We start from the raw sequence: 25,514 nt of genomic DNA on the forward strand, positions 1-25,514 counted from the left end.
TTTTGATGAGGATTCTGTATTAGGCTCGGGGGAAATCTACAGTGCAAGAAAATGGGTGATGCCCTTCTGACAAGAAAATGAAATTATTGACTTCCCTTTTTAAAAAAAAAAAAAAAACACACACTGATTTACCTTGGCCTTGTTTTGTTTTACATTACTCTGTTATCTATGAGGAGCCCTCCACCGTCACCATTTTTGACTGATTGAGGCTTTAAATCCCAAACTGTGCAGTTAGAAACAGATTTACAGCTGACGGGATGTTTTAGTTCTTTACCGTCTCTCTCTGACAGCCATCTTCTTCATTTTAAGAGTTAAAAGTCTGTTAAATGTAACGCTTTATTTAAAAAGTACAGTTTTGTTTATTAGACTATCTTGGCTGGCTGCTGCTGCTGATGAAGACTGGGTGGGGGGGGGGGGGGGGGGGGGAGGGGATGTACTGATGGCCCTAATCCTTCATAAACAGGAAGTGGAACTTGAGGTTATTTCCACGTTCAAGAAGCTTCAAGCTCAGATTTTCCAAAACCTATCTTTAACCTGGAGAGACTCTCGCAATTGGATTTCACCAACCGCCAAATCTATCCCCCCCCCCCCCCTTTTAAACTCGGCCTTAGTTTTAATCTCAACTCCTCACCTGAGAAGTGTTCTACCTCTAACACGTCTTACGCTATCGTTTTGATACAAATCGGTCCACGAACCGACAAAAACCTGGCAAAGTACTGAGAACCATTTCTGGGGTCCTTCCTGATGCAGTAGGTCACACACACACACACACACACACACACACACACACACACACACACACACACTGGTGCCTTGGTTTGGTTTACAGCTCAATATTTTTGGTGCGATTTCTGTTGCTTTTCATGAATGTCTTTTTTTTTTTTTGTCTCGAATATGAGGAACATGGCCTCCTCTCCATTGTAATGAAATGTTTGCTGATATGATTCCGTGGTTGCCGTGGTCACCGTGGTCACCGTGGACGTGCCGGTCGCTATCTGCCGGAGCCTCGAAGCCACTCTTCGATAGCTCCACCACTCACTCCCACCGAGGGCACTCAGGCCCGGGGAACCTGGCAGGGGGCTCAATCTCCTGCCCCGCGGGCTCTCGAGTGGCCGGCACTCAGCGGCCCGAGTAAGGGGAGGGGAGCGGAGTGGGGCCACAGCTCCCTGTCAGCAGGGGGGGGGGGGGGGCAGGTGGTGCTGAGAGGTTCCTTTGACCTTTATTCTGACTGACAGGTAGTGATGGCTTGATGAACAACCATCAAACACACACATCTGGTGCAGAGCTGCTTCACTACAAGACGGGTGGCCAAGAGGTTTTATTTAGACGTTTAAATAAAAGAAATGACATTTGTGTTTTCATTTGGAAGTGAACATGTTTCTTTAGGATATTTATTCAGAGGAGATGTATAGCTCTGTGGAGGTTTGGACATATACTGTGCCAAAAAATAGCCATTAAATTATGCCCAGAAAGTACTAAATATACAGCAGCATCTACACATTTTATGTATCGTCAGTTTCCACATTTTGAGACATCCAGCAAACTGTCGCACTAACTTAGACTAAAATGGCTCTCTTGAAATGCCTTCTTATCGATTGTGTGATCATTTGATTATTAAAAAGATAATTTCCCCATTACATTTTGTCATTGGTCAGCAATTAAAAGAGAATAGTGTCACAGGGCTCATTAATCAATTATGCAATTACTATTATAAAACTGGATTTCAGATCCTCTGTGCTGTGAAAATAACAACACTGTTTCACAACTTATGTTAATAACCGTTTGTGACAGAGTTGTTTTAATGTTTCTTTGAGTAAATGCAGAAGTGCAGGAGGCTCCTGGAACATTCTTCATGTCAGGTAAGTTTACCTCCTGAGCTAGAGGATGACTTTCAATGCTATTAATAACTTATTACTGTTATTTCTTTTTCATATGTTATGGTGTACTTTGTTATGACATTAAATTTTTTTTTTTTAGGGCATTGAATTTTTTATTACCTTTTTTGGCACATTTATTGTTTCGTATCATTCATAGTAAAAAAAAAAAGCTGTTTTATTTATGCCAGACTATACAATTACTTTTAATGATAAACTTTCTTGTGACTTATTTTAAAAAGTAATTGTGGGATACTATACTATGACTTTTTCTATCACACATTTTTGATGACATTTTTATGGAATACTATACTGTGACATAGTATATGCCTTTTCAAGGCATACTATAACTATTATAACTATACTACTATAACTGTATATGACTTTTTTAACTATAAACATAAAAAGTGACTATATTTATGGCATACTATGACTCTTTAAGATAAACTACAACATGCATGTTCAGTATTTGTTTTTTTTACAGTAAATATAAACTATATTATGGAGTTTGTTTGACATTTTTATGCCATACAATACAATAACATTAAGACATTTTTGAATGGCTTTTGAAATTTTTTTTATTAAGAGATAAACCAGTTGCATTCTAAAATATTGACAACTACCCGTACAAAGGCTTTGAGGAAAGGTCACATTTCATAATGTAAGCATCGAAAAACACAACATATGAATCCACTATACCACACACGTAATATTGCAATCTTTTACTGAGTTTGAAGGGTATTTTTTTATATATTAATAATCAGGCAGATAATCAGAGGATATTAAATGTAAACAATCAGTAACAAAAGATTCAGAGGCCATCGTGACTTTGACACATCATTTCGAGACCAACAGAAAGCGGAGACATTCGCCTTTTATTGCGCGTTTCGCTTCCATCAACAATATATTAGCATGATCTCTTTTGTGCTTTTCCAATATGCAAACTCAAGAATATTTACTGAAACATGAAGCAGTGGATTCATTTTCCTATGACGTGTATTGCAGTCGATCTTAAATGACTTGATGTTTGCGAGGAGCTTTCTTTTCTTTTTCTTTGTACATGCGTGTGGAGCCGACGGTGTGTATGCTCGGCACTGTGCGCGGTACGTGTGATTATGGGATGCGACTGTTCCTCGGCTTACATCCACGTGGCGCTCAGGTATGTGTTGGTTTTTATTCTTTTGTTATTGAGCGTCACTTGCAGATCTGGGATCGGTTGAAGGAAGCGAGGAAAGAGTTTAGCAACAACAACAAAGAAGCGTAAAGGAAAAATCAACCCATTCTGAATGATTGCTGTTTTGATATTAAACGATAATGTACTGTTTTCCTGTTTGAATACGGAAACGGCTCGTATATAAAAACATGTTCTGTGGTCGTCGTTTTGTCATTAAGAGAGAATTCATCTGAACTCCCAGAGCCATCAGCCCTTACAGCTGCTTTGTTGTAACATTTCTATAGGATAAAATAAATATCTATATAGCACTAAATATGTTTGTAAAGCTGCAAAAACAGAGAAAAGTTGCATTGACAGAGTTCTTTGCTCATTAGAAACTGTGACGGCATTAAAAAGGGATGAAGTCAGACAGCAGCACCAGGAGATTAGATTAATAAATAAATAATACACAACAGAAGAACCCGTGCAGACCTCACGTATTATTATTAAGTAATATCTGTTCATACCAGATTATAATATGCATTTTTGTCAAAGATTTAAAATAAAATATAACAATTTTCTTTTTTATGTCTACAGTTTACAGTAAACTAGGCTAAATAAATAAATAGTCTGGTTTACATTACGTTTACACACACCATGTCAATCAAGTTATTGTCAGCAATGAGCGGAGACGCACACATTTAAAATATCCTCCAGAAACAGACAAAATGAATCCAAAAGGGGGAAATATTGCATCTCCATCAGCACCACTATCGCCGTGGAAACGACTGAATATGTTCAGTGTGCTATTTACTCTTTGAGTTCAGTGAGGATGAATCAGTCATTCATATCTTAACATGTTGAAAAACTTGCATAACAAAAAAACATTTAACTTTGGTTTCACTTTATTGAAATTGTGTGGCTGTTATGGATCTTTGCACTTCAGTTATTAATATCTGCTCGTGATTTAGGTTTCTTTCTCCCGTCTTCCCTCCATCGTGGGCCTTCTGATGAAGTAAAAATAAAACATGTCTATGAACTTATTTTGTCCTAAGACTGCAGCGAAACACTATTCTCACGACCAGCCTCTATATTAATTATTTTCCACGGGGGGGCATAATTTGGAGCGTGAAACAAAAAAACAACAACAAAAAACACCTCTTAAACACCGTATAACATATACAAACCTTCCAACTTTGTCCCCGTGCAGAACTCTCAAGGTGGATAACAACAACTTGAAAGTAAAACAAAAAATAAAATATGCAAAACGATCACAGAGGAGGAACTCCTCCACTGGCAATGAATAATGAAATCCAAATCGAAGGAGAATATTAATAGTCCCCCAACAGACCGGAGGGATTCCAATTCCCACTCTCATTACCCGGTAATGGTTCAGGCATTAAAGAGGCGGGCTGAAGGGAGAATGACACGTCCAGGAGAAAGAAATTCATAACGCTTTTGGACACAAATCTGCGATATCCGATGAGCTCTACCGGAGGCGTTTGATGACATGCATCCTGCGAAGCCTCCGCTCCGTCCTCGGCTGCTGGATCCCAAAACATAAAAAAAGGTCGAGTTTCATTATCGGCATGACTTTGGCATCGTGACAACAACAAAAAAAAACTGCTGCTGCAAGAAATATGAGAGACTGGAGAGGTTAGCAAAAGAATATGCATTCATGAGTGATTCTGAATGGTCTTTTTGTAATTACCTGGCAGTGAATTATAATTTCTGGTCATGTTACTACTCGCATGACGACATCCCATAAACCCCTTAACCGTTACACGCAGACGTGTTTTTTTGTAGTCAGGTGTACTTTTATTTAATTGGATCGTGTTAACATCGTGAATCTTGAAGCTGCATTAATCAGTTTTTTATTTTTTTCTGGCCACTTGAGGGGGAGGGGGGGGGGGACATAAACAAAAACACAAGCTTGACAACCATGAAATATAATTACTTTATCAAATTGTTATGGCAGACGACGACAACAACAACAACAAAAAACAACACAAGCAACTCGACGATCCACCTGTAGTCTTCCATAAATCTACTCGTCATTTAGATGCAGTCTGTTTTAACTTGTTAAATGTACGGGTCGCGCATCTTTATGGAGGCTTTTTTTTTTTTTTTTTTTGCTACTGGAAACCGTGTTTATGAGTTATAAGTCAGGGACTGTACAGAGGATCTGAAACATTGAGCTACAAAAAGAAAAGCTTCAAAGCTCCGTGAGAGCTGAGGGGTCCTTCTCACTGCAAGCAACTCCCTTCACATTAAGCTTAGTCATTTGATTCCCTGTCGGTATAAAAATATTAATTGATGCAGCTTTAAATTAAACAAACGTGCAGATATTTCATGTAGAAAACATCGGCTTGGCAACCAGGCAATGCGTCCCACAGCTGTAGCTCCAGGATGAAGGAGGTTCTTCGTCGTCGTCGTTCACATATTTATCTGACGACTAGGCCAACAAGATATTTTTTTTTTTTTCTTTTTTTTTTTAGAAATGCCAGTTTGATTTATAAATATACTCAGTTATCCATATATCAAGCGTCTGGGGTAAAATATGGCTTAACATATTAGGATAATAAATAGTTATTCAATTTTAGTACGTACAAATTTTGCTCTACAGGGATTCTCAAAGAAACACGAGATGAACATCATCATAATGTCCCGAAAAACTACGATTATGATGCTTTTGTGAGACGGTCTTCTTTCGCGGCCTCCTGTCGAAATGTGGTCGTTAAACCCAACGACCTCCGGCCTCTGATATCAGAGAAGGATGGTGAAGCAGATATGACCATAAGTTGCTGACTAGAATCCAGTAAATAAAGGAGTTAAAGATGAGAAGATGCTACTTCACGCCTACTGTGCAAACTACTATTTCTGGGAGGAGAAACATCTCAATGCTGCAGTTTCAAAAAGTCGCCACACGGAACACTTTCTAACCTGCTGTCACTCAACGTTCATACATTCGGATAGCCCCGCCCCCCTGTGTTCCTGCAGTCCAGCCCCTCGTTGAGTCACTCGCCCACAAGAGTTTCATTAAGATCACAAGTTTGAGGATAGCCTGGATCTGATTACGATGTGGTCTGTGTCCGGTAGGCTCACTATCGAGTCTTTCTTGGGTAGTCCCGAGTCCCCCGGACTTGTTCCTGCACCCCCTGCGACAGCCCCAAAACTCTGCACAGAACCTGGCAGGGACCCAACGGGGTAGGACAGCTGATGGGGCAGCACCACCCTCTGTGGTAAAGCGCTCCGGGAGCCCGTGTGACCCGACGGGGTCTGAGGGGGTCCAATGGAAGTGGAGGAGACTCGTGTAGACTGAGGGGGACTCGGGGCGCCCGGTTGCGCCCCTTCGTGAGGCAGTGAGGGCTGCGAGGCCGACAGCGCTCTGGCGTCTTGGTTTAAACTGCCCATTTGCAAGGAGTGAGTACTCTTGTGTGAGCTGGGCTGGAGCGCGGGGCTGGCCACGTGCTGCTGGCCCAGAGAAAGCTGGGAGGCCGAGGCGGGACCGGCGAGGGCACCGGATCCATACTGGAATGACCGTCCTCCGAGTGCCAGCGGACTCTGGACAGGAGGGCTGGCGAAGGCACCGTAAGCGAGGAACTGAGACTGCAGAGGAGAGGCTGAAACGGGGCTGGCGGCGGTCACGCTCTCCATCACCTGGAATCTCCTCGCCACCCTGGGCGACTGCAGGCTCCCCGGCGCCATCAAGTTCCCTTGCAAGGGCGTGCAAAAGTTCATGGCCACGGCCTGCTGCAGAGTGCCGATCGCCGAATTCTGCGGATGTGCGGAGGGACCCGGAGAGTTAAAGAGCCCGCCGTGGAGAGGGGGCGTCATGGACATGGCGCGCGGTCGCGGCGCATCCACTTGCTGAACCATCTCCCGGTCGTACTTCACGATCTCCTGGATCATCTCGTTCTCGTGGTTGTTGAAAGCCCCCGAGTTCAGGTCATGCTGAACCTTGTGCATCAGGATGGAGTTCTTCTTGCCTGCAATGACAAAGGAGACAAAGTTTGTTCCCCTAGTTTTATCCCACCGTCTTTTTATTATTCTCGCTCACTTTTTACTAGACACGGAAAATAGCAGTTTCACTGTTTACCGTCATCCTTTATTCTATTTCTGGCTACGGTGGATAGTGTAGCCTATATGTGGAACTATCTGACATTTTCTCCAGACACACACACACACACACACACACACACACACACACAGATCTAGTGTGAGAGAGAGATACAGAGCCTTATATTTTTCCCTGATATGAGGATATGGGGAAAGAGTTTTTGCAGAGTTACCTCAGTACTGACAGTGCGAGAGAGTCTGTTGCCGAAGCATTTGTTTATTTATGCCTCTATGTCTGTGGTGTTTAGATGATGCACTCTCTTTTCTGCCACTTCTGCCCATCCGTGAAGAGGGATCCATTCCTCAGTTGCTCACCCTGAGGTGTCTTCAATTTCTTTTCCTCGTTAAAGGGTTTTTAATCTGGAGAGGTTTTTTTTTTCCCTTATCCGAGGGTCCAAGGACGGAGGATGATGTTAGTTCTACAGACTGTGAGGGTAATGTGTCATATCGGGCAATACAAAATAAAAATGGGAATTGGAAAAAAAAAAAGCCTGTTGATGGCCGATATATAGAGAGAGGCGTCACAACAGGGGAAGTGTGTGAGACAAACATCCCATCTAACCGAGTGTGCGTCACGAAGCGGTGAGGTTCGAACCCCCGGGGGGGGGGGGGGGGGGTTTTCTCTCGCCGCTGTCGGGGTAAGTAAGACGAGTGTGTTGCTGCGTCTGAAGACCTGCAGAGAGTCACTTTCACAAGCGCTCCCTCTCGGACGTCATGACCCGCCAGAGTGCGTCTCTCCTCTGGAAGGAAAGGGAGGCGGAGCCTATTTGGATGGCAAAGAGATGGTATAGGTGGCATCCAATAACGCTCCGATGGCCCTTTGACACGCTGACAAGGGAACAGGCCAAGCGACCACGCTTATTTATTTTTACGAGGTTGAAGGGAACAGTAACGCAAAAATATATACGCACTGGACAAAGCTTTTGTCATTATCTGCAAGTGTATTTTATCATTTATATTCTTAACATGGGTACTGATAGTCCTCAGTGGGAAGGATCCAGATGTCTTTTTTTTTTTTTTTTTTACCAACAAAGGAACACATTATTATAATCTTCACAGGGGGAATATTTGGTCGGTGGTTTGATCCTGAAGTAGGCATGGCATGTCTCCCCCCCCCCCAAATATGTGAGCCTGCTGACTGAATGCTGCTCATGTCTGGAATCTGGCTGCTATGGCAACAGCTGGCAGGTGGTAGATGCAGGGCTTTTGTAAACATGTGAAGTGTGTCCATGTGACAGGGGGCTGTGACACCGCTGACCTGGGGGGAGGGGGGGCATGATGGGAGGGGAACGTTGTTTGCATTGTGAAGAACAACAACATGTTTGTGTTTACTCGTCGGCGAGGGGACCCTGAAGGCTCGGCGAAGACAAAACGACGTCTGTGCAGAGGTACAGAACCACTCGCACTGCTCAGCGTTTTTTTGCCACGATATTAAATAAGTGTCACACTTATTTAATAACTGTTTTCAAAATGGCCAACGTCCCCTGGAAGCGACAGATTTAACACTCGAGAAACTAGATAATAAAAATGATTCGCATGCCGTGTATAATCTCCCCGTCGGCCTCATTCAGAGAATCACAGCTGTCAAGGCAGCGCAGAGTTTTGACACGAGACGTCGAGTTGAATGAATTCATACGTCTCAATTCATCTCGCGAATGACTCATTTGCTTATGAAGACGAAGACGCCGTACCTGCGGACGCAACGCCAATCATCCGTGACTAAATCGCACATGAATTAGGCCTGGGTGTAAAGGATGATTTGCACGATTATTAGGATGTATTAAACGTTTAAAAAAAATAATAATATGCTCTCGTCAAAGCCACGAACAATCATTTCCCCCCTCGCTGTTGTTGCTGTTTTTCCCCGTTTAAAAAGATACCGACACTATCATGCTTTATGGTTATTAACATGTCCAACAATACATCATAAAGTTGACTGTCCTGGTTCAGTCGAACAGGCCACATGGCGGTCTTACCTATCCGGTCCAATCTGTCGATGGCGACCGTCTCGAAGGCCCTCCTCATCATGGGGTACTCCTCCAGCACCTCGTTGAAATTGTCCACGGAGAGCGAGTACAGGCGGCAGTACGTGTCGGCTCGCACGCTGGCCGTCCGCCGGCCGCGGGTCAGCAGACAGATCTCTGGAGAGAGGGGGGGGGGGAAAGAGACGGTCAGATCACAGGTAGACAGATCTCTGGTGATGGGGGGGGGGAAAGAGACGGTCAGATCACAGGTAGACAGATCTCTGGAGAGAGAGGGGGGGGAAGAGACGGTCAGATCACAGGTAGACAGATCTCTGGAGAGAGAGGGGGGGAAAGAGACGGTCAGATCACAGGTAGACAGATATCTGGAGAGAGAGGGGGGGAAAGAGACTGTCAGATCACAGGTAGACAGATCTCTGGAGAGAGAGGGGGGGGGGAAAGAGACGGTCAGATCACAGGTAGACAGATATCTGGAGAGAGAGGGGGGGGGGAAAGAGACGGTCAGATCACAGGTAGACAGATCTCTGGAGAGGGGGTAGAGACGGTCAGATCACAGGTAGACAGATCTCTGGTGATGGGGGGGGGGGGGGGGAAGAGACGGTCAGATCACAGGCAGACAGATCACACCACTGTAGGTTGCCCCCCCCCGATGGGAGTCTTTCCTCCGGCCCTGGCAGAGCGCAGACGGACGTGTGAAGGAAGCGCACTCTATATTTGGAGATGTGCAGCTAAGCTTCATTACATTCGGTTGTTCCCCTTTCCCCGAGTATCTTTATCTCTCTAGCGTTTCCTCTTCTTCTGTGGGCCGACTGTTGTCTTGACAACCGTATGCCCTCTTTTTTTTCTTCTTCTTCTTCTTTCTTCTCCTGCCCGAAAGGTCGACCTCCTCCTGACTCTCTGTCGGAAGAGGGAGAAGAATAACGAAACCCTGCGAGGGAGACTCCAACATGCACGGAGGCTCAATGCCGCGGCCCGAATCGCCTCCAGCTGCACAGAGCAAACGCACCAGGAAGTGGAGGGGAAACGCAGACACTGACACACAAACCTGTGCATGCCTTTTAATAAGTAATAATAGATTCATTGAGGAAAATGAGCTACTTTGCTTTTTTGACGAGAGTCAGATGGCAAGCGAGCGGTTTCTCTTTAAGCTAATCTTCTCCTCTTTATCCCGTTAACAGAGCAGATAAGTGCCTTTTTCTTTAAAGCTACAGTTGGTATCTTTTATTTAAAAAATGACGTTACGTCATATTTGCTCAAACTGTCTCTACCTCCTGACAGATAAGTGGAATCAGGTCTCTCCGCCTCCTTTTGGAGCTCCTGATGGCATTTGCAAGATGCTACCTCACCTCGAAGGGGAAACAACCAATCAGCACCGAGGGCGTCTCAAACTCCTCACAAGTGATTGACAGCTGCGTTGGAGACTCCTCGGCTCTGATTGGTTGTTTTCCTTTGGTGGAATCTTTGCAAAAGCCACGTGGAGCACTTAAAGGAGGCGTTCACAGATAAACTGTCTGAGCAACATTTTTTTTGTACTATCGTTACCAAATTTAGCTTTAGGGCAAAAAATAAAATAGGAAGGATCTAGGCCACAACTGCCAGATACTATTAGTGTGTCCTCCTTCGCATGTAAACACTACACTGTCTCTTTAAAACAGATACTGTACATTCTCACACACACACACACACACACACACACACACACACACACTGACCAGTCAGGACGCAGCTGCTTTTCATTCAGAGATTACTTAAGTGTGACCTTGAGTGTGAGCATGTTTTCTGCCCATCTGATTAAGGATTTATAGTTCCCCTGTAGATGAATGATTAATAAACCCACGCTTATAGATGGATAGATGCTCTGCTGCATTGTGGAGGTAAAACTGTGGGGTGGTGATGGACCGGATTAACTCCTTTGAACAATGAGATGAGAAGTGAAGTTGTAAGCATTATACTCCAGTTTTAATAAGAACGGTGGAAAAGCTCTCAGAATCCACAGACGTCCTTTTTATTTAAAAATAAATTGTCCCTTGGGATCTTTCTGCTTATACATAACACCATCATTTACATGTCGCTATAGCATCATTAGTGGGATGTGCAGGGAGAGAATAATATTTGAGTGAAACCTCCGGGGCTGCATTCAAAAACCATAGAGCAACATGTCAAACCTCAAATATGATGACAAATACAGAATATTAGGAGTATTTCATGACTGCCATAACCTTTTCCTTTCGCATCGGATCTTTCCATTTTATTGCCTTATCCTTCCTCTGTTTCTGGTATCCATATAAACGCATTATTTCCCTTATTCAAATCATCTAGATTCTAGTTCATATAATCATATACTACATATACATAACTAATGCAATCTAATTAACGAATAAGACTAGCAAAAGCGTTGGCAGTTCAGACTAATAATCACGGCAGTGAATGTGCAACTGAAAAAACTCAGTTTTCAATATTTTCAACAAATCCAATCTAGCTTCAAGCAGTAATTTACTGAATGAATGAAAGAGCTCCGCCTCTTTCTAAGTATGAATATACAATAATGGGCTTTAATGAGAAACGTGCACAAGCCGAGAAAAAGTATAGCGACACACAGACGTTACAGAATGGCAATAATGATGTGGCGTGTTCTCAACTCTGGGAGCTGGTGTTTCTCATCGCTCCTCCGAGCTTGGTCGTGTTCGGCCTTCCGCCCCCGTCTACTTACTAATTGAGGGATTTTACCACAAGCACACACACACACACACACACACACACACACACACACACACACACACACACACACACACACACACACACACACACACACACACACACACACACACACACACACACACACACACACACACACACACACACACACACACTGCGGTGGAGGAACCATATTGTCCCTCCAATCCGAGCCCACGACTGTTTTCTCCTCGGTGGCAGCGACGGCTCTGAAACATCTATGCTTGACATTACAGATGCCTGCCTGCCCCCCCCCCCCCCCCCCCCCCCCCCCCCCCCGTCATCTGCGATGTGCTGGGCTAATTAGCTGTTACTAATTGGATGAGTGATGTGTGTGTGTGTGTGTGGGTGTAGCCTGCACATCAACATCACTGCCAGTGAACTCTGGCCTGCTGCAGAGGACACCAGGTGTTCAGCAATGTAGTCAAAACCATAAACCCACGAGACTTTAAAAAGAGCAGTGTGTGTGTGTGTGTGTGTGTGTGTGTGTGTGCGTGTGCGTGTGTGTGTGTGTGTGTGTGTGTGTGCACGTCTGTGTGGCGCTGCATGTTTCCACACAGCCAGAGACGGACCACAGATTGGGGGCGGGGCTGCGAGGACAGACTGAACCAAAAGTCCAGCTAAAATGTCGTGGTCTTTCTTCAACTGCTTGTCGCTACAAATATTATTTAAATAGTAAAACCACATCTGTGATATTACTGGATTATAAACGGACTCAACGTGTGAATAATTCTGACCTATTGTATTATGCTATGAGCAGAATATGAAATAATAGAGTAGATTGTGTAACGTAACATCAATGTTTTATTTGATGATTCTAACATTATTTTGTATATGTTCTGTTTTATCCTATTCAGTTTTATTATGTCATATTTCACCCTGTTGGATGAAACAAATAACAATAATAATAGAGCAGAACATAGTAGAATAGAGCAGGACATAGTAGAATAGAGCAGGACATAGTAGAATAGAGCAGGACATAGTAGAATAGAGCAGAACATAGTAGAATAGAACAGAACATAGTAGAATAGAGCAGAATAGAGAAGAGTAGAGCAGAACATAGTAGAATAGAACAGAACATAATAGAATATAACAGAATTAGAAGAGTAGAACAGAACATAGTAGAATAGATCAGAATAGAGAAGAATAGAGCAGAATAGAGCGCGGTGTTCCCGAGTGACAAACCTCCGAAGTAGGATCCGTCCATGAGCTTCATGCCGATGCTTCCCTTGGTGAGGACGCTGACCACCCCGTGCTGGATGAAGTACATCTTCTTGCCGATGGTCCCCTCTCTGATGATGTAGTCTGCCGGCTGGAAGACTTCGAACCTCAGTTTGGTCAGCATGGCGGTCACAAAGTTGGGATCGGCGTTGGCGAACAGCGGCATGGTGGCCACCAGCTTACGGCAGTTGAAGTTGACGATCTCCTAGATTTGAACAGGAAGTGGACGGCGTGTCACTCAAATCGGTGGATTACAACATCACAAGGAACAACCCGTTGAAATAGGGGATAAGATTTAGAGTCATGTTTGTTCTGCTTTCACAACTTGTACAACTAGAACTGTCACGATTAATTTAGTTTTATCCTATTCAGTTTTATTATATTGTATTTCACCCTGTCGGATGAAAATAATAATAATAATAATAGAGCAGAATAGAGTATAATATAGTAAATAGAGTAGAATAGTCGACTAGAACAAAAGAATAGAACAGAACAGTAGAATAGAGCAGAATAGAGTAGAATATAAACAAATAGAACAGAACATAGTTGAATAAAGTAGAATAGAGCAGAATAAAGTAGAATAGAGCATAACATATAATAGAGCTGAATATAATATAATAGAGCAGAATAAAGTAGAATAGAACAGAACATACTAAAATATAACATAATAAAGTAGAATAGAGTAGAATAAAGCATAATAAAATAGAATATAATAGAGTATAATACAGTATAATATATCAGAATAAAGTAGAATAGAGCAACATATAGTAGAATAGAGCAAAATATAGTAGAATAGAGCATAATATAATATAATAGAGTAGAATAGAACATAATAAAGTAGAGTAGAAATAAAGTAGTTTTTTATATTTGGAAAAAGGAATTGTAGGTAATATTCAGAGAACAAGCTCGATGTTATAAAAGGGGTTAGATAATCGGATAATAAAAACACTATTTCTTTGTAATGACCTTGAGCGACCCTGCCACTGCTCATTAGAGTGTTCTCCGTATTCTTCTCTTCACTTGCTGTCGCCTGAGTCGTACTCTGAGCCGTCCTTGGAGCCAGAGGACCTCGCTGACTGTAATCTGTGTTCCCCGGCAGCAGGAAAAACCAACTCTCAGGTGTGTGGCAACACAGAGTCCATGTGAAACTTACTTTAAACCCATTTGTTCCTGTCTACTTATTAAAAACTACTTATTTTTCAATGAAAGCTGCTGAAAGATGTTTAAGTTCGCAGTTCCTCTTCCTAAGAACAGCTGATAAGTAAATCAATACAGACAAAGCACCATAGCTGAGCATAACAATTAATATGTGTGTGTGTGTGTGTGTGTGTGTGTGTGTGTGTGTGTGTGTGTGTGTGTGTGTGTGTGTGTTCTCATACCTCGCGCAGAGGCTCATTAAGCTCCTCCAGGATGCTCTCCTCATCGAACATCTTGCCCTGGTATCGGTGCTCGTAGTAGTCGTGGATCTTCTGTCGGAAGTCTGCCGGTAGTTTGTGGAACGACATGTACTGCTCCACTTGTTTGTACTGGAGGAAGGAGGGGAAGGAGAGGAAGGAGAGGAAGGAGACGAGGAGACGAGGAGATGAGGAGACGAGGAGACGCACAAATCCATTAAATCAGAATCTCACCAACTCTTTGGTCAGTTGTGACGGGAAAAGGTTCGAGAGGTTTATTCTTTTCTCATTTACACTACAACATATAGATACAACACATATGAGACGTACAGCTCTGCAAACATGAAGATGCCCGTGACCCATTTATACCTCCATCGCTCTGGGAGGAAGACGGTGATGAAGCCGTTAAGGAAACATGACGGCTTTGTTAAAGCCCCCGAGGATTCATCACGCTCCACTGTGTTCGGGGAAGAAAGACGCCGCTACTGTACAACCACGGCGAGTCTCCTTCTCGCCGTACTAAATGCTTTATTTTGAAGGGACAGATGTACAGAAACATATAATGAAGCTTGTCCGAGGGTTAAATATATGTATTATTGTTCTGGAACCTCTTCTGTGAAGTTTAATTAAAAACAAAAAATTAAATACATCATGTAAATAATTAAGTGGGGGGCATTTGTGTACTCGGGTAAGTGTTCCGAGAAAGGAAGATGTTTGTTGTTTATGTTAGAATTGATAAATATGTAACTATGCGACGAGAAAGAATAAACTTATTTTTTTTTTAAAAGCTGAAACGGGGCGGTGGGCTGCGAGCAGATTGTGTCCGCCCACCCGCGTGATTCACACCGTCAACATATTCGCCACCGTTACGTTCATTTTTTTAAAATTCATAACAGGAAGATGGCACATTCCTGTAAACACAGAATACACCCTTAAGCTACACACACACACACACACACACAAAACGAAAGCCTCCTGAGGGTGAAAATGGCCACGAGATGACGCCTGAAACGAGCGGTTTACTTCCTGTTACATGAACAGCAAATGCGCCCCCAGAAATATGCAATATTTATACAATATACAACAACTGGTACCTGATGAAATAATATACAAGTACAGCATCAAGGTTGTCTGCCATCCGCAACCCAGACGATGTTGCAATTTAAAATGTCATCACTTCGTAATTTTTCTCCAATTGGACAATTGTGTCATAATTAGCATAAGAAGTTCCTGAGATATCGCGTTCACAGTGATCTTGACCTTTGACCTTTGACCACCCACATCTAATCAGTTCCTCCTTTAGTCAAAAGTGGACGCAGAAGCAAAATTTGAAGAAGTTCCCTAAAAGATTGAAATATTGCATTCACTAAATGGGGCGGACATTAGGTGACCTTTGACCTTTGACCACTAGGAACCCCAAAAAAGCATAATGCCTCAAGAGTGGAGCCATAAACAAGCAAACATTCACTACCCGACAAAAGAAAACCAATAGAGGCAGAAATGAATCAGCTTTTATGGACCCAAAGATGTTTTAAAGGGTGATCAATACTCCCTTAGTGTTAAGTAGTGTGAGTCATCCCTCTGAGGGATAAACTGTCAATTGGATGAGTACGAGGTTTCAAGACTAGGGACAAGGACGAACCTCCAGACCAGAATATATATATATATATATATATATATATATATATATATATATATATATACGCCATCGCAGCTCAAACGTGACGCTTATGTAAGTTGTTCTCAGTAAACACTTACTGCCGGTGAAAAAATAAATTGATTGCGCCGCGTCGAGCGAAGCCGTCGTTGTTTACAGCTCACCTGTGGATTTGCGACGTCTACATTAATCGTCGGTCATAATTTTGTTTTTCTTTCCGCCTTTGAAGTTATTGTTGTCGCGCCTGGCAATTTTTCATTGCTTTAACCTCAGCAGAAAAATAAGAGGAAAGAAAAGAAAAAAAAAGACTGAATGTGACAAAACTAAACTTTGCTTTCATTTATAAGTTGGAGGAACTCAAAAATTGTCAAAGAGCATTAAAAAAAAAGGTTGCCGAAAAAAAATGAGATTTTTTCAAAAACGAGCTCGGTTGACATTCGACATGGTGAGAAAAGAAAAGAAAATAAAATAAAAGAAGGAACAAACAGACGCCTCCAGACAATCTGACGAGTAATCATGTGAATTATACGCTTTACTCTGCAATATGGAGGAAAAAGGAAGAGTTTACATCCTTTTTTTTTTCATAGAGACTCGGAGACACCCTTAGAAATAAGGGTTCTTCCTGAAGGGCCGAGGTTACCCACAACAATTTGCTTTTGAAGAACCCTTTTTTTTGAAGAAATGTTTTTTCAAGGGTTCAATTAAGAACCCTTTTCAACTAAAGAACCCTCTTTGGAAGTTATTCAAGGGTCGTTGACAGCGATGTGTTCTCGATGAAACCATTGGAATATAACAAGGGTTCTCAGTAGAACCCCTGGGTCCAGTTCTTGATGAAACCTTTAGAATATAGAAGAGTTATTGGTGCCTTAGAACCCCCTGGGTGGATTTGTGTAAGCAGCTTTAGAAGGGTTTTCGATGGAACCCTTACACCATAAAAGGGTTCTTTGTAAACCCTCTCATTGGGTAGAACTTTTCCCAGATGGGTCTAGGCATAAACCTTCATGTTGAGTTGTCGGTAGAACCCTCTGAACCCCCTTTATAAAAAGGTCCTACTTATATTAAAAGTTCTAGCTGGAATAAAAACATGTTTCTCCTCCTGAGACAAGCTGAAGAACCCTTTATGGTTCTAGTTGGCACCTTTATTTCTAAGAGTGTCACTCGTGTGCGTCTCACTGCTGGTTGGCCAAAATAAACCTTCAAAAAGACTCAAGTGTTAACTGAGGTGAGTAAACAGCCCACTAGAGAACTGCGTCTGTGTCTGTGTGTACAGACGAGATCTACTTCTTTAATCATCCAGAGTGCTGATAGGATCCTGCCTGTGGGCGTTGACCAGACAATCACACTTGCGTGGAGGACCAATGACCTTGATCGTATCGGTCAAGGTCAGGGTGACTCCCTGTCCCGTGTCAAGCTGTACGGTGGACATGTGGGTTAGAGGAGGAGATGAAGGCTTGACCCCGGGGTCGCATGGCCAATCACAATATCCTTTATACAAACTGGTTGTCACGGTAGCACATCATTAAATGTGTTTTCCATACAGTAGGATTTTCTCTTCATAATATGGTTTTTACAGAAGAGGAAACTTGAGGGTTGTGTAACAATGGCAACCGCTGGTGGAAGAGAGCAACGTTTCTCTTTGTGTGTCAGGAAAACTTCATTTCCATTTAGACTAAATCCACATCTGTTAAAATCTCTTCCGGCTTTTCATCCCACATTTTCCTCAAACTGTTTCTATTCCTCTCCCCGATCTCTTTGTTACACAGAACCAATCCGAGGAAACCCAGTCAATGGAACCCAAAAGAAATCCCGGGCAGGTGATTGGATGAAACCAAGATCGCGTTGATCTTGTGATATATCGTGAAAATCCAGCTGCTGTGTTAGGGAAGTCTCTTTCAATTAACTGCATCCTTTTCCTTTCTTATGTCATTTTAATCTCAATCTCCTTCAGGCTCGATGAATTGCCTCGGGGGCCACAACCCGACAATCGGCCACCTTTTGCACATTTCTAACACACCTTGAACGTAAACACGTCATCCGGACAACAATCTGAATTCTCTCATCAAATTGTTCAGGACAGAAATGGACAAAAATCTCTCCCATTCGCCGTGTGACAGGAACAATGAAGACGCTCTTTTCATTGAAGAAGATCTTTCATTAAAACCCGCCTGTTGAGAACTGCTTTTAAATGTGAGATTGTTTGCTCCGTGTTCTTATTATTTTTATTTATTAGGGTCCGAGCAACTGACAAACTCACCATTTGTTTTACCTGTGATCTTAGTTATTCTTTTTTTTTGCTTTTAGGATGTTATAATTATTATTATTATTATTATAATTATGTAAAGTGTCTTTGAGTACCACGAAAAGCACTATATAAATAAAAATGCATTATTGTTATTAGTAGTCAAGAAAAGTAATACAACATTTTTTTTTAAAAGATCTGCTCACTGGAAGACCCCTCAGGTGAAGAGGGTAACACTTTTAACTAATAGATACTTACATTTAGACAATTATTTGTTGTGTAACACCTTTTCTAAAAATGTTATGTTTAAATATGAAAATGAGGCATAATCTAATGATAACTTTGGGGTGGAATTTGGGAGAAATCTACGCCGCTAATAGACAAAGTGAGAAAAACAGACACCTGCATGTGTATTTTGGATGTTTTCTTAGACATTATATGGAAGCAAAAATACCAGTGCATGATAAACAATGTCTCGTACTTTCAGTTAAGCTCTATAATATTCAACAATTTCTCTTGAGAGGGAAATATCTTATAAGAAAATATAGTTTGGAAATCCACCACATGGTCACGTTCCAAAGGGGAACAATAAGGGACCCTGAACTGGAAGTTAACGAGTCCCACTGAAGAACCCAGTTCATGTGAACCAATCCCCGTGTTTGTTAGCCAGATTTAAATTAACATTGACCCCTCCAAGATGGAAAGTCTCAAAACTATTTTTCCCGCATTCCACTCATTCCCAACACAATGTCACAGATATTATCCTCCCCCCGTATTACATTAATAATGCAGTGTCCGTTTTATTTATCAAACTTTTTTTTTGCGGCCGGGGATGCAGATAAGACCGGACTTAGAGCCTCCTGCAGTCGGCTACTTGTATAAAACTAACAAATGCATTACGCTCCTGAAATCCAATCTGTTCCTCTCGGTCTGCCGACTTAGCTTGGGGGGGGAGGGGAGGGGAGGGGAGTTTTTTTTTTATGGGACATAAAGCCCCTCGTTGGTAGGTTGCGAGCGTGATGCATGGCTGTCACTGTAAGCTGCCACAGAGGGAAGGGAGAAATTGAATTGGCCCTCCAATTAATGGGCCATGTCACTGAACGTCAAGGCTCAGGATGTGACACGTCCTGTGTGTGTGTGTGTGTGTGTGTGTGTGTGTTTTATCTCCTACTGTACAATAACTATTGCACGACTACAACAGAAAGTTAAAAAAAATGTCCACGTTATAAAACGCGCGATGCGTCCCGATTGTGATCAAGAGAGATTTTCCCTCTTTGTGAAGCGCGCCGACGACGTTAATCCAAGTCGATGCCGTTATCTCACATCGATTTCTCGTCGTACAAAAGGGACCAAACATGAGGGAGAAAATGTGGACGGAGAGGGTTTATTCAAATAAAGTTGCGGATTGTGGAAAAAGGGTCTACAAAAAAGGGAATTAACAGAGAGATGTCCATCAAATCTGTAAGTACAAGTTCAGTTATTGTCATGGTTTGGCCAATTGGGAACAAAAGAGCCTGTGATATAGACTTCTGGACAAATTAATGCTAAATTATGCGTGGATTTCCAATAAGGGAATTGTAGAATTCAGTGTTTTGGGGATCTTGACCCACAGGGATGAAAGTGTGGAGCCTTCAGTGTAACTGATGACCTCCTATAGCTGTATGGAAGTGCAATAGGCCTATTGAAAGGCCCCTTTAAAGCTACTATGTGAAGAATAAAAGAAATGTATGACGTTAGCGCCCCCAGTGGTAGATTCAAAAAGAGTGAAGGCAATGCTGAAGCGCCTTAGAATTGCATTCTTTCTCATGGCCATCAGGGGGCGACTCTTCTGGTTGCCTTCGGGGGGGGGGGGGGGGGGGGGGGGGGGTCACGTCTCCCTCCACTCACCGATATTCAGTCACACTTGCTCATGATGGGGAGAGGAAGTGATAAGGAGAGGAGGGGGAGCGGAGTTACATAATGGCTAATGCCCTCCGACCATGTGCAGTGTCCGCTGGCAGATGGTGCATTGCCCGACAGTCAAGGGCGAAGCAAGCGAGGGAGCTGGAGACGGGCGGAGAGGAACGCGGGAGGAGGACGCCTCAACGTGAAGGAGGGGAACGCTGAGCTGCTGTCACTGCCTCATTGCTGCTGTCTGCGGGCGTTCCTAAAAATAAATACATGCATGGATATTTGCAGGGTTTTTTTTGCGGGCGGAAAACAACAACCTTCCACACGATATTACAAACTGGTGTGTACATTTGTCATAAAAACTAGTTTTGCAAGCGAGCAGAGATGGTTACCTAAAGGTCTGGTTAAAGTAGTGATACGTGAATATGGTGAAAACCGTTAATAATTAATGTACAAACGGGTGAAATGCCTTAAAAACAATGCAGCAATGCTTGAAATAGTGAAAGTTATGGATGAGAACTAATCAGTTAAAAGGTAATGAATAAACGGGCTAGTTAAGTAATTAATAACCAAATAATTAGCTAAAAGCATACTGACAAATAGCTGAAATAATTAGCTAAAAGTAGATTGATAAATAGCTGAAATGATTCTCTAAAAGTAATGAATAAATGGGGGAATTAACCAAAAAATAATAGATAAAGAGCAGCTTCATTTAAAGTTGTAGTAATGTGAAGGCAAGCGGACACAAACACTGACAATTCAACCGTGTGATCAAAAAGTTGAGCGTCAGAATCACTGCTTCACAGTCTCTTATTAAAAATCTCTCTTCATATTCCTGTCCCTATAGACCTCCTCAACACAAACTAACCAACGCTAACCAAAACGACATGTGACCACTCCGATAAAGCAGAAAGAAATACCAGCAAACTCTGTCTAACACGGTTCAAATCCACCATCTCTCTCTCTCTCTTCGGCCAGTGAGCTCTTCCCATGCAGACGAAGCTCAGAGCGATTACGACATTTCTCTGCTGTGTCAATACAAGGCCGCGCAGTTCCTCGCATTCATTCACTTTATCTTAGACAAAGAATCAGAGTTTCTACCCATAGCTGCGTCTCCAGTCTGTTATCGGCGGTGCAGCGTGGTTAAGTTCACCGGTTAATGATGGACAAACAGTCACGGGGAAGGGGGAGGGGAGCATGATAGGGTGAGCGGCTCTGGGTTTCGAGCCTGGCGGCGCGGGGGGGGGGGGGGGGGGGGGAGTCGTCACTCTGTTCATTATTTCACTTGCCGAGCATCGTGGAGGAAGAGGAACGCGGCGACTGGCGTCAGGAGCCGATTGCTGCAGACGTCACACCACTGACAGAGTACAGCGACATGCAAACCGACACAAAACAGACACTCCAGCAGAGACTCAGCTGCTCGCTTTGACCCTTCTCTCAATTCTAACGTCCTTTAGACTTATGGCATTAATGTCAAACACGCCCCAAACTTGGAAACCAATTACAATTTTGAAAACTTGAAATGGTGAAATGGGCTTTGCCTTTACGGGTAGATTTGGCTCGAGTGTTGGTCAACGTCTTACGGGTCAGGAGCATGAAGGTTTATGAAGTCAGACCAATTGGATGCTTCCAATTTTGCTCAGTTGTTCACTTTTTGGGTGTATGTGCCAGACTAGCAAGGCGCCATCTAGGGATATAAAATTAATATAATACATCAGGTCAGGCAAAATGTTACGTATTTCATAAATGGATCGAGTCTTGGCCTAACACTACTTCACAGCAACCCGTTAATATAATCATTATTTATTCAAGATAATAAGGAAATGAGAGACTTTGAAAATGGCACTTAACTTAACAAAGTTTGCAAAGTTAATTACAGCAAAAAGCATAAAAGGCAAGAATGGAAATAATAATGAACAAATTAATGAAGAATGAAAACACACGTGAAGATATAAAAATAGAAAACATGATCAAAAGAAAAATAAACTTTAAAAAAAAAAATGATACAAAAATAATTAATGCATGGTGGAAATTAACACAAGGTTAAAAAAAAAGTGGCAGGATCAAAAGACGATTACATAAAAGCAAATGTATTTTGAGAAGTGGATTGAAAAGATGGTACTGAATTAGGGAGTCTGGGTTCTTTGGGCACGGCGGTCTACAGGAAGTCAGGCCGCTGACTGGAAAACCACAATCGCTGTCTGAGGGTCTCAGGTTAACATCCCATAAAGTAGAACCCAAATTACAAAAAAAAAATTGTTTAAAAAAAAAAGAAGAAAATTGCTATCTCAAGGTTCAGCATCAGTGCGTCCCAGTCAGTGGACAGTGTTGGTACTGCATCAAGCTGTCAGAGCTCCGTTACCATGGAGCCAACTGCAGCCACAAAGGTTTTTTTTTTAATGTAGAAACGTGCGTCTCATTCCAACCTCTCAGAGGTACCACCACTACACAACATTTGCTACGATGCTGCGCTGTGATTGGCCCCGTCCGCATTCGAGAGGGACTCAGCAAAAGGTCAATTCCATTCACCTTTGTTTTTTTCATGGCTGCACGAAGAAAAAAAGGTGTATTTTGAGTAAACCGACCCTTTAAATGACGCTTTATCTTTCGCCAACGGCACTAACACAACATTGACCTGCGGCCACCGCACACGGTAATACACGGAGTGCAGTATGCTCGGTTACCTAGAAAGTAACCGCGACATGTCTATCTATTCAACATGATGCCCAACCAAGCCTCAAAGCAATGAAGGCGTATGACTCAATAAGAGAGACGTGAACCCGATCGGCCCTTTGTTCTAAACGCCGTGCCAGAGGCTTCACCTGAACAACAAAGCTTCGACCACTCACCCTGAAGTGTGTGTGTGTGTGTGTCTGCATGCATGCGTACGTGTGACAGATAGCATAAGACATCTCCCCCGTCGCGCATCGGGATCTAAGGACACGGACAAGACGCAGAGCACCGCTGACTCCGTGGCTTTTTTTAAAAACAGGGGCGCTTTGATCAGGTTTTTAGTTTAAAGGGTTTTTAGTTTAAAGGGTTTTCTTAGATATCTGCAATACAGTGGTGGAGCTCACACCATTGAAAGTGTCCCAATTAATTAGCTTTAAAAGGTGAAAGTAGGTGTATTTGTTTAAACTTTGCACAGAGCCAGGTTGTCGCCTGCTTCTAGCCTTTATGCTAAGCTACTTGCCTCCAGGCTCGAGCATCAACGTAAATACATGAGACAAGATGAGATCTTCTCATCTAACACATAGGTTTTGGCAATACCTGAGTCCTCAGTCCTGGTTCTGGTTCTTCCCTGCCCTCCTTCCCTCCAGTGGACCTAACAGCATATCTGATTTTATATATTTTAACTAGATGGAAATAGCCAATCTTCTCGCTGACGGTCCCATTAACTTCATATAGACTCATCAGTCATTCAACTGAGACTGTTTCATAAGCAGTTAACAGTAACTTTAAATTAAAATGCTTTAAACAGACAAATGTCCGTGTTGCAGGCTGTTACTGGGACGGACAAACCCGGATTACACCACATGCATTATCCCAGAGTGTCTAGACGCTATTCGGGATAAGTAGTTTGCTTTTCCATTGGTAGAGCTGACTTTTTAAAGCATCACCATGAGCTGTGAAGCAGTACCCGTCCAGTGAAACAACACGGGACACCAACAAGTAGCCACACGCCCCCTTTTTACCTTTTCCTGGTATTGCCGCCTGGACGAGTCCAGAGACTGGATGAGCGCGGTGGCGTGGCCGATGAACATGGCGTAGCAGGTGGCCCCGACGATCATGCTGAGCATGGTCAGCCAGATGTCCGACATGCTCTCCGGCGCCTGCCTCCCGTATCCGATGCACAGCATGTGACTCATGGCCTTGAAGAGGGCGAAGGAGTAGAGCTCGGTCCACGAGTCGTTCTGTTCGGGGAGAGAGAGAGACGGAGGAGAAACAACAAGTGAGGGGAGGATGACGAGGAACAGAGCCGTGTTATTGTGTCCTCGTGGAATAGCTCCTTTCATTTTTTTTTTTAAATATATGTCGGTACTTTTTCACGCCGCAGTGATTCCGACCGTACGACCTGAGACGTTAAGGCAGAAGTGGTGATAGAGAGAGTAAATTAAAGATCGAGAGGGCTGAAGACGTTCCTGTGCACGGCTCATTTCCTGGTAATTGTTTCAGGTTTGTTTGAAGAGCCTGATCACCATCATCATCATCATCATCATCATCATCATCATCATCAGTGAGCAGCCTCGCCTCGTCTCGGCCAAAGTAGGAGAAGAAGGACAAAAATGAAATAAGCAAGTGTAAATGAGGAGCCCGTAGAGCTGCCTCCTCCAGTCTGCCTCTGATTGGTGCTCACACACTCAATTCTCCCATGTTAGATTCATCATAAACACACACACACACACACACACACACACACACACACACACACACACACACACACAGTCCGAGGTTCACCGCGCTGCACGTGTGTTTTCTCCTTCTGTTCCTCTCTGAGACGAGTGGAGCCTTCAGTCACTGATTGACTGCTTGGATTTGTATCTGCTTTGTGTTTTTGTTTTTTTTCCAGGAACATTTGCATTTCATTTGAGATTCAAATTTGGTTGTGGGTTGTTTTTTTTCTTGGGTTTTTTTTTGGGAGGGGGGTGAAAAGAGGACGTACTGGCCAGAGGGTGCCAAAAAAAAAAAAAAGGTGCGTTGAGAGAGGTGATAGGAGGAACGGCAAGGAAAGATAATGAGATTTTAAAAGGTACTTTGCATCAGGCGACCAGAACACCGGCTCGACGTTTCATATCTGTTGGTTTCAAAGGAGATAAAAACTGGACCTCGTCATCTTAAACAACGGTTCGCAGACTTTAAAGGTCACATCGTCTCCAGCTGCGATGTTATTTCTATACGGCGACACTCTGTAATTGTCCGTGTCTCACTGCCACCCTGAAGCCAGTTATGATAAGCAATATATCAGACGAACAAGAACATTTAAAAACACTCCGGCCTCAGTCTGACACACTCGTCCCCACATGTGGTGACCAGGCGTCGAGTCCCTTTAGCCAGCCATCATCAGCATGCTGGCCACACGGCTGCTGGATGCACAGCAGGAAGCCCGGAGCCAGAGAAATAAACACCTTCTTACACACACTCTCTCGCTCTCCTACGGACACACACACACACACACACACACACACACACACACACACACACACACACAGTGGTTCAGTGCACCGAGCACCAGAGAACAACAACTTCAGCAT

General features: G+C 43.1%; 1 protein-coding gene across 1 annotated transcript in view; it reads right to left on the reverse strand.

Moving 5' to 3' along the window:
- Nucleotides 1-5,142: 5,142 nt before the first annotated feature.
- hcn2b (hyperpolarization activated cyclic nucleotide-gated potassium channel 2b) overlaps nt 5,143-25,514 on the reverse strand; it is a 33,622-nt gene continuing 13,250 nt past the window's right edge. Inside the window, exons 4-8 of the mRNA XM_034531726.1 lie at nt 23,958-24,176; nt 14,462-14,608; nt 13,047-13,287; nt 9,123-9,287; nt 5,143-7,016 (exon numbers count right to left, since the gene is read on the reverse strand). Coding sequence (XP_034387617.1) covers nt 6,073-7,016; nt 9,123-9,287; nt 13,047-13,287; nt 14,462-14,608; nt 23,958-24,176 — 1,716 coding nt within the window. The 3' untranslated portion in view covers nt 5,143-6,072. The remainder of the gene's footprint in view (nt 7,017-9,122; nt 9,288-13,046; nt 13,288-14,461; nt 14,609-23,957; nt 24,177-25,514) is intronic.

This window comes from Cyclopterus lumpus, chromosome 4 (genome assembly GCF_009769545.1).
Source record: "Cyclopterus lumpus isolate fCycLum1 chromosome 4, fCycLum1.pri, whole genome shotgun sequence".
NCBI lineage: Eukaryota > Metazoa > Chordata > Actinopteri > Perciformes > Cyclopteridae > Cyclopterus > Cyclopterus lumpus.